The sequence below is a fragment of the Onthophagus taurus genome, chromosome 11, assembly GCF_036711975.1.
Source record: "Onthophagus taurus isolate NC chromosome 11, IU_Otau_3.0, whole genome shotgun sequence".
Taxonomy (NCBI): domain Eukaryota; kingdom Metazoa; phylum Arthropoda; class Insecta; order Coleoptera; family Scarabaeidae; genus Onthophagus; species Onthophagus taurus.
Window position 1 is genome coordinate 10,737,016 of NC_091976.1, and position 18,657 is coordinate 10,755,672.

Here is an 18,657-nt window from a genome sequence, read left to right on the forward strand (position 1 = left end):
AATGTTTTTTTCGAGAGGCTGATGTGGGTGGATGTACACAAGAAAGATGTGGATTTGTTCTTTATCGAAAGGGATGGTGAAGTGGAGGCATTCATTGAGAGGTCTGTTAATAGATGGTGGGTTTGCTTTACCTAGAGGTATTGTTGGTTTTAGCAATATGAGGGACCCGCCTCTTGTCTTATTGGTTATGTAACCTTGCTTTTGAATTACTTGCCAGTCTCTGTATTTAATATGTTGATCTGTCTTTGTTTTAGTTTCTACAAATAGCATCATGTCTATGTCATTTTTTTGTATATAGTTGTAAATTAGGGATTTCTTATTGTTAAAGCTGTTAATGTTTGCATAAATGACGTTTATACATTCTTTGGGAACTGAGTCGTTGTTAATTTCCTCTCTGTTAGTCTCAGGTTCTGGTAGTTGCTATATGTAGCCGGGTTCTCTTGGTTCTGTATCTGCTATCTCCATCGTATTTTGAATATCGCAGATTGATTCGGTTGTGAGGACGACATGTGAATTACTGTCTTCCAACTCTGGAGATGTTAAGCTGATGTTGCTCTGTTGTCCGTGAGAGGGAATTGATGCTGGTGGTGCGTCATTATCTAGGCGATCCAGCATTACTATATAAGCACGGTTGCCAGATATATTGACAAAGGTATCTATTTGGAATTGGTCTGCGAAACGAGCTCTTAGTTTTTGTATTAATTCATTTCTGTTCTGATTTTCTGGTTTATTCAATTCGTATATGTATGTGTCAATTATGTAGTCGTGCATCGACATCGGTTTATGAATTCTTGAAGTTTTGACTACTTGTTCATTGATTTCCTCGGTTTTTTTGTTAGCGGATTTTACTTGAATTGTGGGCAGTCCTTCAATGGGTTTAAGGGGGCGCTTTTTGCATTTAAAAGACCATGCCTGGTGTCCTATTTCCCCGCAAGCTAGACAAGATATGGGAAGGTCTGTAGTGCAGTTGTGGGTTTTGTGGTTTTCTTTGCATTTACCACATCGCTGTGTCTCATTGCAAGCATCTGTCGTGTGTGCAAAACTTGTACATTTCCCGCAAGGGATGGGAGCAGGTGGTGGTGCATTGCTTTCGATTGTTTTGTAATGTTTATGTCTATAGTATAATCCTTCTTGTACAAGTTTTTGAAAAGCGTTGACTTCACCTGTAATAATTCTTATTTTTCGTGTTGGATTGTTGGTAGCGCGTGATATTATTCGTTTACAGTATCGATGAAAGATAAGCTTATCATTGAGGAAGTTGCTAATATCTTCATCTACAATATCTAGTTCCACATCGCATATGATTACGGAAAATGAGTTGGATTTGTTATTTAATGTATTTTTCATTGTTGGTCTAGGTTTACTTTCTATGAAATCTCCGATAATTTGTTTTTCTTTTAATATGTTTAGTAATTTATATATTGTGTTTTTGTTTTCTTTAGATTTAATTAGAAAACCTTGTTTAGTGTCGCTGATTATGTCATTATGAACTACATTGTTTGCAAATTGAATTTCGCTCCAGTGGAGAGACAGTTGACTTCTTGTTAATGTTTTTGATTTGGGTGTAATTTCAAAAATCGTAGTGAGTTCTTTGTTTAGCTGTTTCATTTTGTCATTAAACGCGTACGTAATATGTTTATTTGTATTTTGGTTTATTTTTTGTGTGTTATTTGTTGAATTATTACCTTGTTTTGTAAAATCCAGTTTTTGTGGTTTTTTGAATAACCCGCTTTGCCTTTGTGTTGACGTCCCTGGATCGCCATGTGGCAGATTCTTCGGTGGTGTTTTTTTAAGATCTGGTCTCTTAGTTTGTGACGATGTAGTTCCGCGTTTGGGTCGTCCACGTTTCCGTCCTCTAGTCACGGAAGAAAATGACCCCTCCGTGTCACTCATTACGTAAGTAATTTAAATATTTAACTTCTAAAACTTCTAAAACTTTAAACTTTTTAGTAAAACACGTCCGTATTGGGCAAAGCCACTAACCGGTCTGAAAATTGTATTATTTGTCAAAATCCTTTTACTTCAAACCAGGTTAAGGTTCGTGATCATTGTCATATTAGCGGTAAATACCGAGGTCCCACCCATTCAAATTGTAATCTAAATTTCAAACTTCAAAATTTTATTCCGATATTTTTTCATAACTTTAGTGGGTACGATTGTCATTTATTTATTAAAGAAATGGCTGATGCAGACAAAGATGGACTTGATGTGTTACCTAATAATAAAGAAAGATACATTAGTTTTAGTAAAAGAGTGTTGGTTGATAAGGTAATTAGTGAAGACAAATCTGTTGAAAATGTTTTCTTTAAATTAAGATTTGTTGATTCATTTCGGTTCATGGCATCTTCATTAGATTCTTTAGCAGGTAACTTTAATGAGTTTGATTTTATTCACGTGCGTAAATTTTACCCACACAATGATTACTTTAAATTGTTGACCAAAAAGGGAATCTTTCCCTACGCCTTTATGTCATCATTTGATAGGCTTAATGCCACATCCTTACCCCCTAAAGAGGCATTTTTTAATAATTTAAATTTAGAGGGAATATCTGATGAGCAATATACCCATGCTCAAACTGTTTGGAAGAAATTTAATTGTCATACTTTTAAGGATTATTCCGATTTATACTTAAAGACCGATGTTCTTCTATTAGCTGATGTATTTGAGAAATTTAGACGAGTATGTTTCAAAACGTACGGTTTAGATCCGGCGCATTATTATACGGCACCGGGGTTATCTTGGGATGCTATGCTAAAATTTACGAAAATTAAATTGGAATTGTTGACGGATATTGATCAAGTTCATTTCGTTAAAAAAGGTATCCGTGGGGGCATTTCACAGTGCTCTCTACGTCATGCTAAAGCAAACAATAAATATATGGAAAATTATGATGCTAATTCGCCTTCAAAATTTTTAATGTATTGGGACGCTAATAATTTGTATGGGTGGGCAATGTCTCAATTTATCCCCGTTTCCGACTTTAAATGGTTGACTGAAAACGAAATTCAAAATTTAGATTTTAATAATACAGCCGATGATTACGATTTCGGATATATTTTAGATGTGGATATTGCGTATCCCGAACACTTGCACAACCTGCATAATGATCTACCTTTCTTAGCCGAAAATTTAATTCCCCCTAACTGTAAATGTGAGAGCGATAAACGATTAATTCCAAATTTATTTGATAAGACAAATTATGTAATTCATTACAGAAATTTAAAACAAGCCGTTGCACACGGATTAATTATAAGTAAAGTAAATAGAGTTTTATCGTTTAAACAATCCCCTTGGTTAAAGTCATATATAGATAAAAATACAGAGTTACGTCAATCGGCTAAAAATGATTTTGAAAAGGATTTTTTTAAATTAATGAACAACGCCGTTTTCGGTAAAACCATGGAAAATGTTGATAAGCGAGTCGACGTCCGCTTAGTAACCAGTTGGGACGATATCAGGTCTGACAAAACCGCAGGTAGACCTAGACTTGGAGCTCGGAGTTTAATCGCTAAATTAAATTTTAAAAGTGTTAAAGTATTCACAGAAACGTTTTCGGCAATTCAAATGGAGCGTCTTCATATCGTTTACGATAAACCTCTATACGTTGGTTTTACAGTTTTAGAACTCTCAAAATTATTAATGTACGATTTTTATTATGATTTTTTAAAACCTAAATACGGCGAGGACGTTCAGTTGTGTTACATGGATACCGACAGTTTCACCGTACTAATTAAGTCTGACGATGTGTATAACGATGTTAAATTAAATTTAGATAAATTTGATACATCTAACTACAGTCCCGATAATCGGTTTGACATCCCCTTGCAAAATAAAGCGGTTTTAGGTAAGATGAAGGATGAAAATTGCGGAAACGTAATGGTCGAATTTATTGGCTTAAGATCGAAGGTGTACGCAAATCGGGTTGCTGATGGGCGGGTTACTAAAAAATCTAAAGGTATTAGGAAAGCTGTGGTTAAACAAAAGCTTTCATTTCAAAATTATTTCGACTGTTTACATTCAAATTCCATCGTGTCTAGAAAACAGTTATTATTTAGAAGTTTTAACCACACGGTTTTTACCGTTTTACAAAACAAATTGGCCCTTTCCCCACATGATTCAAAGCGATGTATCGATGCCGATGGTATTAAAACATTGGCTTGGGGTCATTTTACAACTATTTCGAATAACGTTTAAATATATTTAAGTAGAAAATAGTATCATTTTATTCGAGTATGTTTTAAATTTTTAATATATGTATTAACTTTAATTTTTTGTGATTTTCTCTTCCTCTGATGGGGGTTGAAGGGGGCAAATAGGGCACTAACATGGGGTTGAAGGGGGATGGGGGTTGAAGGGCCCATTAGGGCACTCACATGGGGTTGAAGGGGCCAATAGGGCACTCACATGGGGTTGAAGGGGGGTTGGGGGTTGAAGGGCCAAAAGGGCACTAACATGGGGTTGAAGATGACACCGGAAGTGACAAGATACCGGAAGTGACAAGATACCGGAAGTGGGATGACACCGGAAGTGGGATGACACCGGAAGTGACGTCATGGGGGATTACGGGGATGGGGGATTGATTTCCGGTCCAGAACTCTCATTTATTATCTACTCACACCCCAACTCTACCCCGTACCCGCTCTTTCACTTTCGTTGGACCAAAGAGTATAATTTCTGTTTTTTTTGGATTTATAATTAAGTTGTGACGCCGAGATAGTCCAATTATAGCCTCTAAATCCTGATTTAACTTTCGACATGCATCGTCGACTTCATCAGGAGAAAAAGATATACTCAACTGAGTATCATCGGCGTAGAAATGTGGTTGACTGTATTGTATGCAACTTATGAAATTGGCTGTGTATAGTGTGTATAGCAAAGGCGACAAGACTGAACCTTGCGGGCATCCGCATCTTGTAGGAATAAACTCCGATCTAACCCCGTCCATTTTCACCGCTTGTTGTCTCCCCGAGACAAAATCCGTAACTAGAGCCGTCGAAGAATCATCCAGACCATGATACTTTAGAATTGCCGACAAAACGGTGTGGTTAATACGATCAAAAGCTTTGGAATAATCCAGAAGACAAACTAACGTCAGATTTCCTCTATCAGTCTGTTCAACTATATCGTCAACAATGTTCAAAAGTGCAGTAACACAACTAAATCCAGCACGAAACCCAGATTGAGTTGTCGGTAGTAAATTATTTGAAGATACGAAGTTATTAAGTTGGTTAAACATAACCTTTTCTAAAATCTTGGATAAGACTGGTAGTATACTTATGGGTCGAAGATCTGAGATATTAACAGGTTCACGCACCTTAGGTAGAGGTAAAATTAAAGCTGACTTCCATTGGGTATTGAACTTACCACTAGCAATACACTCATTAACAATATGTGTCAGATACGGAATCAAATGAGGAACTGTCAATTTTATAACTTTTGCGTTTAAATTATCCCAGCCCATTGCGTTGCTTTTTATGCCACTTATAATTTGTACGACATCAAGGTCCTTGACAGACTGAAATGAAAACCCGCACGATGGTCTCCCAGCGTTGTTATAGAAACTACAAAGCTCATGATCGATGTTATTGCTTGTAGAGGTAACGGAATTGACAAAAAAGCGGTTAATTTCATCTGGGTGACATAGGTGTAGTGGCACAGCATCAATTGTTTTTTTAGGTATAGCAAATTGTTTCAGTGCCAACCAGGGATTTTTATTAGTGTTAATGGATAGATCTAAATATGCTTTTTTTTCTCTGTTGATCGCACCATTTACATAATTGCGCAAGTCCTTATAAAAAACCCACTTCGCCGTGGTATTGCATTTTTTAAAGTCTTTCAGAGCTTTATCTCTCAGATTTTGCATTTCAATAATTGTTGGAGTTATCCACGGCGTTGCAGGCCTCTTAAAAGTACACCTTTTCAATGGCGCATGCCTATCAATTATCTCCACTATGCCTTCTGTTAGAAACATAACCTTATCGTCAACATCTATCATATCAAATATGCTATAAAAAGGAAAATGACAAAGATCCAAATAGAAACTCTCATAGTCGAAATCTTTAAAAACCCTAACCACCTTGGAAGTAGGCAGTTTTCTAATTTTTTCCACTTTCAACTTACACCATGTTAAGTCATGGTCTGATAGGTGGTGAACCTGAATTACACCGTATGATTCGATCAAATCAGAGTCAGGGACACATATTAAATCTAAAAGCGCCGAACTAGTAGCAGTTGTTCTGGTTGGGGAATCAATTATTTGTACTAAATCAAACGTATCCAACAATTTAATTAATTCCAACGTTGAAGGACTGTCAATACTTAAGAAATTTATATTAAAGTCGCCCATCATGATTACAACATCATTCATGGGTACTATACGGGATAAAGCCGTTTCAATTTCCGTTAGAAACAAGGTACAATTTAATTTAGGAGGTCTGTAAACCACACCCACAGCGTAGGACTTTTTATTATATTTGAATTTAACCCATAATTGCTCCACATCGCCGTCAACATTAATGAGTGAGCAAGCAGCAGATGCTCTTATGTACAGCGCCACACCCCCGCCCCTGCCAACCCTGTCCCGTCTGTATATATTATAATCATGTATACTCACTAAATCTGAGGTAACTTCGGGAGAGAGCCAGGTTTCCGTTATTCCGACAATATCAAAATCGTTAAGGGTTATTACAGAAGCAACCCCGTCGAGGGCCGGTAACAGCGAGCGCGAGTTTAGGTGAGCCAAGGTGAGTTTCTTACTCGTCATTATTTAGTACACTAATTCTAAGTTGAACAATCAAAAAAAAAAAAAAAAAAAAGCAATAATTGCAATATTGTAAACACATAAAAACAAAAAGAATAGAGCAAAAAAAATCAAATTACCTTATAGTATAAATTACCTCCCAAAGACCACACATTTCTTTTTCCATGTTTATCACCCAGAGTTTTCAATTGTTGGACCCGACGAGTTGTCAGATCTTCTCGTATAACTATTTTTGAACCCTTCAAATTCCTCTTCTTATGTAAAACTTCAGATTTGAACTTATATGTAGAAAACTTTACGATAACAGCGCGCGGTCGCTTATCGCTTTTTTTGCCGACACGATGACAGACATCAATATAATTAGGTGTAACATTAACCTTTAGTTTGTTTATTAGAATATCGGTAACAGCTGTTTCGATATTCTCGTTCTGTATTTCTGGCATTCCAAAAATTCTAATACTGGTTTTTCTCGAGTATTGTTCAAGTGCGTCGGTCTTGTCCTCGACAAGTTTCCTCAAGGACGAGTTTTTCTCATTTAAATCGGATACTTGTTTTTCAAATGTTGCAATCTTTGATTCATACTTATCAATAATACTTGTTATCCTCATTTCCACTATTCCTCCAATTATAGAGGAGATTGAATTAATAAAGGAATCCTTCTTAAATACCTCTAGGATAATTTCTTCCCATTCAGCCAACTGGGATTTAGTAATAACCATTTCAACCACAATTTGCTTCTTGTTCCCTTACTTCACCCCTTCTTAATAGAAGAGTATGACTAAATATAACAATTTCTTTCGAAGCTTAACCGGTAAAAACTTTTACTTTTAAGAGCTACGACACCACACGCGTCTACTCATCCGCCATGCCAAAATGTAGGTTTCTGTTGTGGTGGGGGTGAAGCACCTTCCGGCCCGCGAGTGCATGCAGGCACCTAGCGGTGGGGCGGTGTTGATGGGTTAAATTAAAACGAATTAAGCGAACAGCAAGTGAGCAGATATGTCACACATAGCTTACGGAACAGAAAGTCAAAATATTGTATGCTCACATTGTGGGCAAGAAGGTAAAACTAGGATTAAATCTAAAATAACAACAAGAACTCACACGTTCAGTTTAATATTATGTTTGTTTGGGTAAATAAATTATAGTATAAAGAGATTCTTAAATTTAATAAACATTTAAATTATAGATGCTGGCCTTGTATTTGGATACCATACTTAATGGACACGTGTATGAACATTGATCATTATTGTGTTAATTGTGAAACATATCTAGGAACATATCAGAATTGAGGATGGTGTAGTAGAGCAACATAGTATGAGATTATAGGATTGAAATAAAAATAATGTAAATTTAATATGTTTGAAATAAAAAGAATATTAACGTATAAATGTAATTTTATTGCTAAAAAAATAGTATATACGTTCATTATGTTAACTTAATTTGGTTGGGGAGATTTTTCACAAAACGATATAAGGTGCGCATTGTTGACTTGCCTAACTTCTTTCTCCCCTTCATAGATGATGCACATTGAACTTAGCGACTGGATGTGTTCATCAGTCATCTCCTCAGCCATCCGTTTCGGCAAAAACACCGAAAAACCATCCTCTAATTCGAGAACAACTGATGGCCATTTCAACGTTGTCACACGTTTTGCTTGTTTTATAGGATGAGGAATTTTCAAGCCCAAATCGACCAATTTCTTCTTCTGTGGGAATTCACAGAGCCCCAACTTATTTAAATGCGATAGTGACATACTTGGTATAGCAGCTTTGACTTTAACTAGAATACTCATAATTAAAAGCCGTCTTATATACCTAAATTTCACGTCATTTCGAATTATCTAGAAATAAAAAACAGGATGTTTACAGAACTTTCATTGGTTGAGAAGAAAAAATAGGGGGGATTTCCGGGAAGTTGTGGTAGACCATAAAGATAACTATCTCTTTTATGAACAACAGGATGTTGACGCGTAAGAAGAAATAGGGTGGGTTTCCGGGAAGTTGCGGTAGACCATAAAGATAATTATGTCTGTTATGAAAAACAGGATGTTTACATGAGAGAAGAAATAGGGGGGGATTTCCGGGAAGTTGCGGTAGACCATAAAGATAATTATGTCTTTTATGAAAAACAGGATGTTTGCATGAAAGAAGAAATAGGGGGGGGATTTCCGGGAAGTTGTGGTAGACCATAAAGATGACTATCTCTTTTATGAACAACAGCATGTTGACACGAAAGAAGAAATAGAGGGGGTTTCCGGGAAGTTGCGGTGGACCATAAAGATAATTATATCTTTTATGAAAAACAGGATGTTTACATGAAAGAAGAAATAGGGGCGGATTTCCGGGAAGTCATGGTAAACCATGGAAATAACTATGTCTTTTACAAAAACAGGATGTATGCGAAATCAAAAATGGGAAATTTAAATATAATAATAAATCAATTAATAAATCTATTTAATATCTCATAAATACAGCAAAAATCACATTATTTTTATGATATAAACTCCAAACAGCATAATCAAAGTAGCAAAATTCCACATGTTCGATATTATTATTGAAAGATAAAGCATTATCCATAATGATTAATTTAGCGTTTTCATTTTCAATAAAGTGTCCTTTTTCTTTTAAAAAACTTTTAAATTTATTATGAAATTCAAATACATCACTATTTCCAGCATAGAACGTATTTCCATTCCTATAGATTTTCCAGTTTATCGATAAATAATCACAATACATAATGAACTCAACATTTTCAAATAATTCAGTGTCCAGGTCTTCTAAATTTAATAGTTTCAACTCGATTTCGGAGTTTTCAGCATGTAGAATAATATCGTTTAAAAACACCTTCAATGCGCATCTAAATTCTTCCTGAGACATCCATCATTTTATACATGTTTTCTATTAGAAGTTAAATATGTAACTAATTAATTAATTTCAGAATTTTATGTATTTAAACATTTCATTTGCAAGGGATAACGGATGTGGTGTGGGACGGACATATATAAGTAAGGATGTATGATAGTAATTTTTTAATATTAGCAAAAATGAGTTCATATAAATTCCAACCAATGTCTTTACGCGACATAGCATTAAAACGTATAAATTTAAGTGTAAATAACAGAGTGGGAATTTTAAGACTACATTTGTATTTACCCTGGGGGTTAGTATTAGCGCTATGGAACACCTGGGTTGAAGATAATTGGGATGAGATAGTGGGTGCATATGATCACAATATAAATTATGAAATGAATCATCGGTGTATAAAAGCGCTATCATTCCATTTCAGTAGTTATAGGTAGGTAGGAGCAAATTAATGAATAAACAACGGATGCTAATTTTTATGAAAATTTCAAAGTGATGCAATCTTTGAAGATAATCAGCAGATATGTATGTGGTGGTGCTATTATAAAACAGCGCATGGTGGGGTGTGTCATGATTGTATAAGGCGCTATAACATATATGTTAGAGGTTTCAAAGATTTTTTTGCGGAACGGCTGTTTGTAGTAGCATATGAAGAATGTAAAATCGATCATGAAATAGTTTCAACAGAAGAGTGTGGCGATACTATTCTAGAGTTTGGAAATTGGTGTAACTTTTGTTTAAGACGCCCCAACTTCAGGTTGATATTAAAAACGGAATGCTCATCACATGTACATAGGATATTCAATGAAATGTAAATAAAACATGTTAAATAAAATAAGTTAAATAAAATATATTAATTAATTTCTTATATATTAATTTAATTTTATACAATACAATACTGTAATCACACATAACAAATTAAAGATTTTATAAAATACTAAATGTGATGCGCTCATGGAGTCAGCGATAACGATCACATGGTCATCATTACCAACACCAGTGGCGATACCATAACTCCACCTGTAAAAAATATAAAATTAATTAAAAAGTAAAAAACTAACTACATCATCATTGCCTTCAACAGATAATGGTGGGGATTAAATGTGATTTCGGACCCCCAATGTTAAATCTTATGGGATTTTGGTCCAGAACGCCCATAGCTATACTGCACCGCAGAATTAACAGCGTTTGATTACTTCCTCTATAAAAAAATAAAATTAATTAAAAAGTAAAAAACTAACTAAGTCATCATCACCTTTAGTGGTTACGTCAACCATATCTAATGGGATAAGCGGCAGCAAAAATTACTCTTCCGGCTATAAATAAAATGAAATAAAAGTATAAAAACCAACTGAATATAAAATAAAAATATATCAATTACCGCTGAATCGTTATCTGTGGTAATGTCTATTTCTATTACCACAGAATTAACAGCGCCTACACCACCACCGGTACCCGTCGTTAGATCGATCAATTCCTGTAAAAATAAAATTAATTAAAAAGTAAAAAACCAACTAAGTCATCATTACCTTCACCGGTTAAATCGACCATATCTAATGGGATAAGCGGTGGCGGTGGTAAAATTACTCCTCCGACTATAAATAAAAGTATAAAAAATTAATACAAAATTAAAGTAAAAAGAAAAAATACTTACAGAGTATAAAAAAATGAGATGGCACGACCTCGCTCTCAGAAATTATTAAAAAATCTGTGGGGGTCACATAGCTATAAACTATGCGCCCCCCCTGCACGAGCGAGTCCTCCAAACCGCCATTAGTGGTTACAATCATAATGGGCTAAAAAATTAATATTACATATTGAAAAATTAATTCTAGTATAGGTATAACTTACATTTGGATGATGTAATTCACAAATCCCCCGGATTAGATCCCAGGGGATTGCCGCATATTCGTTTTCATTGTTATTGTTCATGATGTTGCATTAAAAAAAACCTACTTTAAACTAACTGTAAAACATAAGACACGCTATTTATACCGAGAGATGATATCTAAAAAAATTAACGAAAACAGGAAGATTTGGTTTGAATATGAATCATTTTAATTATCTCCGGAAAACTCGGTTTCTATGGTTGTTAATATTTATATTTGTTTATAAAATAAAATTGTCCTTGTAGATTTTTTAAAAAAATTATAATTTATAAAACTTAAAAATTAAACAATATTATCTTTAGATATCCAACTATTATGTGTTGAATCAAAACCTAGCCATTTTACATATAGCATATTCTTTTCACGTTTTAACACTTTCTCAACAAGATATGCATCCGATTGTCTAGATTTTTGAAGTTCAACTTCATAAAATGCACCTTTAATCGGCTGCCCGTTGATATTTTGCACTTTAACAATTTTAAATAATTCAGTAGTCCAGTTGGGTAAGTAGCCTTTATCGAAAACATGTTTATATTTACTAATTCGAACGACGTCGCCAATTTTAAATTTTCCTTTACCGGCAATCTTAATGTGGTTGTACACCGTTTTAAGTAGTTCGTTTTCAACGGATTTCGAATTAATTTGAGCTGGTGCTAACCTTGTGGTACTATGTTTTGTGTTGTTGTATTTTAATGTTACATCTTTTAAAGTTTGCAGCCATATATGATTTCCGTAAAGACTAAACAATTTATACAATTTTGTTTTTTTGTTTTATAGTTCTAATAACACGTTCAGCCATCGAAGCTTTCATAACGCTGAACGTAGAATAATGGTTAATGTTAAATTCTTCCACCAATTTTTTAAATTGATTATTGTAGAATTATTTACCGTTGTCCGTTTGTAGGTTGCGAGGCGTGCGATGTCCGTTTTCAGATAAGATTGTGCGTAACGCGTGAGTAACATCCGTGGCTGATTTGGTTTTTAGCGGTCGAGTCCATAGGTATTTTGAAAAACAATCGATGACAACTAGAATGTATTTATTTCCGGAATTAACTTTAGCGAACTCAATCATTTCAATAAGATCAGCTTGCCATAGATTATCGATCCCCTTTAGTATAGGTCTTCGTCGAGGAAATATACGCCTAGTCGGACGATGTAGTTCTTCAACTATGGTCTCCTTTGCTTTGGATACTTTAGCCATTGATGGTATTATTCTTCTTCAATTCAAGGGATTCTACTATCCAGTTTATCAATACGTGATTTTAGATCTGCATCTAGGGCATCAATTCGCTTCTGAACATCCGTAATGCTATTTCGAATATTCTCGTTGGATGTTTTAACTGAGTTTACAATATCAAACAAAGTACCGTTGAAATATATGAATTCCTTATCTACCTCCACCTTATTTTCATCAATTTTAGTTTTAAGGTTTGGAATTTCAGCGCTAAGATTGTTTATCGTCGCAGATGACTTATCAATGTATGTTTTATGATCAGTAATTTGCTTTTTAATGTTTATGATTTCGTTTGCACAGTTATTTATAGAGGTTTCGGTGAGATTTTTCAAATTAACGAAGTTTGAGCGATGATCTAAAGTAATTTCCGCTTTAGCTTTATCAATTTCCTTCAAGATTTCATCCTTATATTTCATATAAGTTTCATCTACATATTGTTTAAGTTTCTTATTAGTATCAATTATTTTATCATCAACTTCCTTTAAGATTTTATTCTTACAAGTTTCATCCGCATATTGTTTAAGTTTCATATTAGTATGGTCCAAGGACAGTAGAATCTAACAGGACTGCTACATCCATTGTATTTTTGTAGTCCACTACGGGTTGGTTGCCCGCACTCTACGTCACACTATTTGCCACGCCTGGTAACTGTCTGTGTTTTTAGAGGTTATATGATAGACATTAATACGTCTAAAAACATAAAACTTCAAAAATATAATGAATACGTCTAGGATATAACCTCTAATAATACACAGCAAACACAGACCATAACAACAGCTGGGCGTGGAAAATGGTATGACGTAGTTTGCGGGCAGGTTGTCACAACAATGGATGTAGCAGTCCTGTTAGATTCTACTGTCCTTGAGTATGGTCTATTTTACGCTCTGTTTTATTCTCTATATCCGTTATTTGTTTTCTAACATACATTATGAGATTATCTTCTAAATCTTTACAGTGTTTGGTAAATTCATTTTTAGTATCAATAAATAATTTTGTTGTTTCTAAAAACTTAACACCCCATTCTTTATCCATTTCATCCACGTTTTGTTTTATAGCACAATCATCAGCGGCTTCAGGTCGCTTAACGTTTGATTATTTTCGACCCTGAACATCATAATCACCATCTGCGGTCAAAGAGAATCCGATGTTTCGTTAAAATGCAAATCTACCACCTTCATCGCCACCATCTGATTTACTCCATGAAGTGCGACCAAATTTATCAATACTAACAACGGCTGAGTGCATTAGGAAATAATGTTGCTTTCTTTCAATTCCTCTATAATTGAAGTAATTTCATTGATATGTGAATTATTACCAGCCACTTGTGATGCATGCAACAATCTCAAACGATCTACCAATTCATTAACATCATCCCAGTATTTATACTGAATGGATTTACTGTTAACTTCTAGAAATTTATCCGAAATTCCTCGCCCCTCTCCATCCCCCATGTTAAATAGGGGTTTAATTATTTTAACATACTTGGATGATCTATTTCCCGTAATATAACTATCATACTCACAATTATGTCTATGCGCGCTGGTATATTGTAAAATCGCTTTATATTGGTTTAAATCATCATCTGTGTAGTGTTTAGGTTCCTGTAATTGTATGAGCTCATATAGACCGGGGGTAGCTTGAAATTGTTTTTCACCACCTATGATAATATGGGATGGCTTAAATTGAACTGCCTTCGATCCAATCTTCCATCCGTTATCGCCAGAGGAGCGCCGTATACCCATCCTATCATCAATAATCCCCCTTTTAAGATAATATTGCTGAATTTGGAGCGGTAAATTTTCAATTGAGGTCTCATCAGACTTTACTTTCGATTCAGGTGTTAGTAGTAATTTCCTTTTTTTCACACTAACTCCGGACAAGGTGGGGGTTTTAAATTCTTCGATTCCCTCATCATCAGGTTTTAACCCTATCGGTGGTGGTGGTGGTGGGTAGTGGGTAGTGGTGATGGAAATGTGTAGCTTTATTTCCATCGTTTAATTTATTAGTGATGTCCTTCAGCGGTTCAAGCAACGGTTGATGAAGTTTAGCGATGAGTTTATCATCTCTATCACGACCGAGTTTAAGAGCCAGATACTTTTTCTTAATATTATTCGTTATACTAATTATAGCTTTATCTCTTTCACGCATTGATTTCATAACATCCTTATTATTAGATCGATTATGTGATGGTGACATGTTTACATTGTGAAAACCTATGTATGAATAATTAAATTTAGTCTAGGTGGAGAAATTTATCCATTCCCATACGGTATCTACCATTTTTAATTTCAAAATCCTTCATAATAATCATCGGTGTGTACGGCCCACCATCATTCCAACACCGAATGCAAACCTCTTTGAAAACATCAAATTTCATATCGGTGTTAACGTGTTCATCATATACATGTTTCAAATTAAGCTCATCCTGTTTGAATAACATTAAAACGTTAGCGTTATCCCTAATTAAATGTTTAGGTATTCTCGTATAAGTTTGTGTAAGATAAAATGAATCAATGTTTTTATGTCTACCCATACAAAAAAACGCTCGAATCCTGTCTTGTTTATCACACGCTACGTCATCAAATATAAAGATTGAGTTCTCTTTAGCTTCAGCTGGATCGACAACTGATTCATTATCTGCAAAGCGATAAAGACCCACATCTGGTAGCCGTTTTAAAACCTTTTCTAACAATTCATATTTCGGTTGATGTAGTGATTTAGAATAGATGTAAATGTTTTCAAATTTTAAACCATTTATATCGAAAATAAGATTTAGCATTAAATTTGTTTTCCCACATCCGCTTGGGCCGCATACTATCGCCCGCAAACTATTCGGCATGAGCTCACCATGACGTTGACGTCGATCGGATGTAGATTGAGTCATCACCAGCCGATCTAGATCGATGGATGACATAGACAGCGATGGATGCTTTACAATGCGCATTATGCTACTAAATATGAAACACACCCCACATCAACTATATATTTGTTGGAAACTTTAAAATACCACCATTTCAATGTGATGTTCATACGTGACAACAGCATCATATCATCACCTACAACGTTAGGAGGAGGAGGTGGTTTTAATACGCTTATCAACAACGTAGAACTCAACGTTTGGTGAAAAGGCATCAGCTTGGATGGTTACAAACGTTATGAAAGCAAAACGAAAATTAGACCTCGGTCATAAAAGGCGGAGTCGTCGTCAAACTAAACCAAAACGACCGTCAACGGGCGTCTTAAAAAGAAAAATTTCGAAGAAAAAACGATGTGAAAAAGAAAATATAATTCGAGTAGTAGAAAAAGGAGGAGCTTTAAAATATAAAACTAATAAACCGCTAGCATTTAAACGCACGCTTGTAAACCGTATAGTTAAAGATCTACCAAAATCTACTGATAATTTACGGGAAGCAGCTCAATTAGCGCTAAAGAGCGCTCGTATAGCTGTGAAAACTGTTGGTGGTAGGAAAAAAATAAAAATCCCTCGAGCAATACCGTTACCTATTAAAAGGGGAGGTATTCTTCCAATTTTACCTGCCATATTTGCTGGGCTTTCAGCCCTCGGAGCATTATCCGGTGGTACGGCAGGAGTGTATCGGGCTATAAAGAGTGGACAGGAGGCTAAAGAGAAATTAGAAGAGACTGAACGACATAATAAACAGATGGAAGCTATCGCAATAGGTAAATCGGGTAATGGTCTCTACATCAAGAAATATAAAAAAGGATTGGGTTTATATTTAAGTAAAAAAAAGAAACAAAAAAATATAATGGATATATATTGGATTCCACACCTACAATAGTATACCTAATATTGACGAAGGAGTTAACAATATATTTTATTTTACTGAAGAAAACGCGATAAATTCCGCTCGACAGGCGATTATAGACGTGGGACCTGCAATAAATGTTATCACAATTCCTACAGGTTCTTACGAAATTACTGATATCGAGAAATATTTACAAAAAGAGATTCTACGAATTGTTGGTTTAGATGATACCGTTGACGATCCTAATAAGTATTTTACCCTCAAAGCTAATAATAATACCTTAAAGTGTGAATTAAAGAGCGATTGTTTTGGGGTTGATTTTTCTAAGCCTAATACGTTAGCTTCGGTATTGGGGTTTTCCGAGGGTAGAACTCTACCTGCAGATATAAAACATTACTCCGATCTCCCAGTCAACATAATTCGCGTAACAACCATTCGAGTGGAGTGTAATATAATTTCTGGGTCATACTACAACAGCAAGCTATCACATACTTTACACGAATTTGCTCCAACGGTGGATCCTGGTTTCAGTATAAATATTGAACCTAGGAACCCCATCTATTTACCAATCAGTTCAGACAACGCGATATCGAACATCACAATTAGATTGCTCGATCAACGTGGTAATTTGGTTAATTTTCGAGGTGAAGAAATAGTTGTTAGGTTAGAATTGAAACGTACAATATAATGGGATTAATATTTTTGACGGAAGGCGGCAGCAGCGATCCTCAACGACATCAACATCGTTCGACTACAAAAAAATGTTATAACTCGATTGGAAAGAAGCGTTCTAGAGCAGTATACAAAAAGACATCATTGCGAGCGGACAACCGACGTTTCATCGAGAAACTGGGTTATCATGTCAACAAAAAAATTAAATATATACCGCGAACCTATCACGGATAATTCCATAGCTAGAGAGGAAGTGCATAGCTATCATCCATCTACAAATTCTTTTGAAAAGAATGATGTATTTATCATCGAGTTGAACCAAGAAAACGTCCTATTTTCATTTTTTGAAAGCTATCTACGCATCGAGGGTAATTTTACAAAAACTTTAGGTGATCCTGCTAATGATGTTATTCAATTAACACATAACCTACCAACTTTTCTATTTGAATACATCGCATTTGAGCATAATGGAACGGAAATTGAGGGGGTTCGAGAGCCAGGTTTAACATCACTCATTCGAACTCTACTCCAATTAAACGATGTGGAGTGTAAAACTTTAGAAATCGCTGGTTTAAAATGGCCGCCTGAAGGAGATCTACCAACGGTGGATGCAAACAATAATTTCATGTTTCAAATACCACTTAGTCATATATTCGGTCTATTCCGAGATTATAATCACATTATGCGAGAACGTTTTAAATTCAGATTTGTTAGAAGTCGGACGGACTCTAATTGCTACAAAGCCACATCAAACGTCAAAACAAAACCTAGTAGTGCAAAGTTTGCTATAAAAACGGTTACATTGTTAGCAAAACATGTCTATCCTAGCCCAACGATAAAAATGAAGCTTTTAGATGGTTTAAATAAAAATTCAAATATTCTAGTATCATTTCGAAAATGGTCCTTTTACGAGCTACCATCAATGCGAAAAGGTAATAAGGAGATATGGTCGGTCACATCAACGTCCAACAGGGGTCGACCTCAATACGTTATAGTTGAGTTTCAAACTAAGAGAAAAGATCACGTCGCTTCCGACTGCACTTTCTTCGATCACTTAAACATCGTTGATCTTAAAGTATATCTTAACTCATACTGTTATCCGTTCGAATCTATGAATTTAAACTTCGCAAAGGAAAATTATGTGGAACTATATAAAATGTACACCGAGTTTCAACCCTACATTTGGGAATCTTCGCGAAAACAGCCGCTTATGGATTTCAAAAGCTTTAAAGAGAGATCGTTGTTTGTTGTTGATACTACAAAAAATAATGATGAAGAAGCAGCGCCATCTACATCGTGTGAAGTACGTATTGAAATTCAAAGCGATATGGATTTTCCGCCTGATACGAAGGCTTACTGTCTCTTGATACAAGAATCCATGTATGCATATAAACCTTTAAGTGGGGAGGTATCTATCATTATAAATTAAAGTGCACTTACTTACTGCATGCTAGTTTACATCAAGATGTTC

General features: G+C 35.1%; 1 protein-coding gene and 1 long non-coding RNA gene across 2 annotated transcripts; one reads left to right on the forward strand and one right to left on the reverse strand.

Moving 5' to 3' along the window:
* Positions 1-1,823: 1,823 nt before the first annotated feature.
* Positions 1,824-4,267, forward strand: LOC139431756 (uncharacterized). The gene is made up of 2 exons (XM_071199887.1): positions 1,824-1,896; positions 1,951-4,267. Exon 2 carries the CDS (start codon positions 2,179-2,181, stop codon positions 4,192-4,194), a length of 2,016 nt encoding a protein of 671 aa, XP_071055988.1. The 5' UTR covers positions 1,824-1,896; positions 1,951-2,178; the 3' UTR covers positions 4,195-4,267.
* Positions 4,268-10,459: 6,192 nt separating this feature from the next.
* Positions 10,460-11,083, reverse strand: LOC139431758 (uncharacterized). The gene is made up of 3 exons (XR_011641830.1): positions 11,006-11,083; positions 10,880-10,940; positions 10,460-10,825 (listed from the first exon to the last, which is right to left on the reverse strand). It is a non-coding gene; the product is annotated as an uncharacterized lncRNA (long non-coding RNA).
* Positions 11,084-18,657: the final 7,574 nt, after the last annotated feature.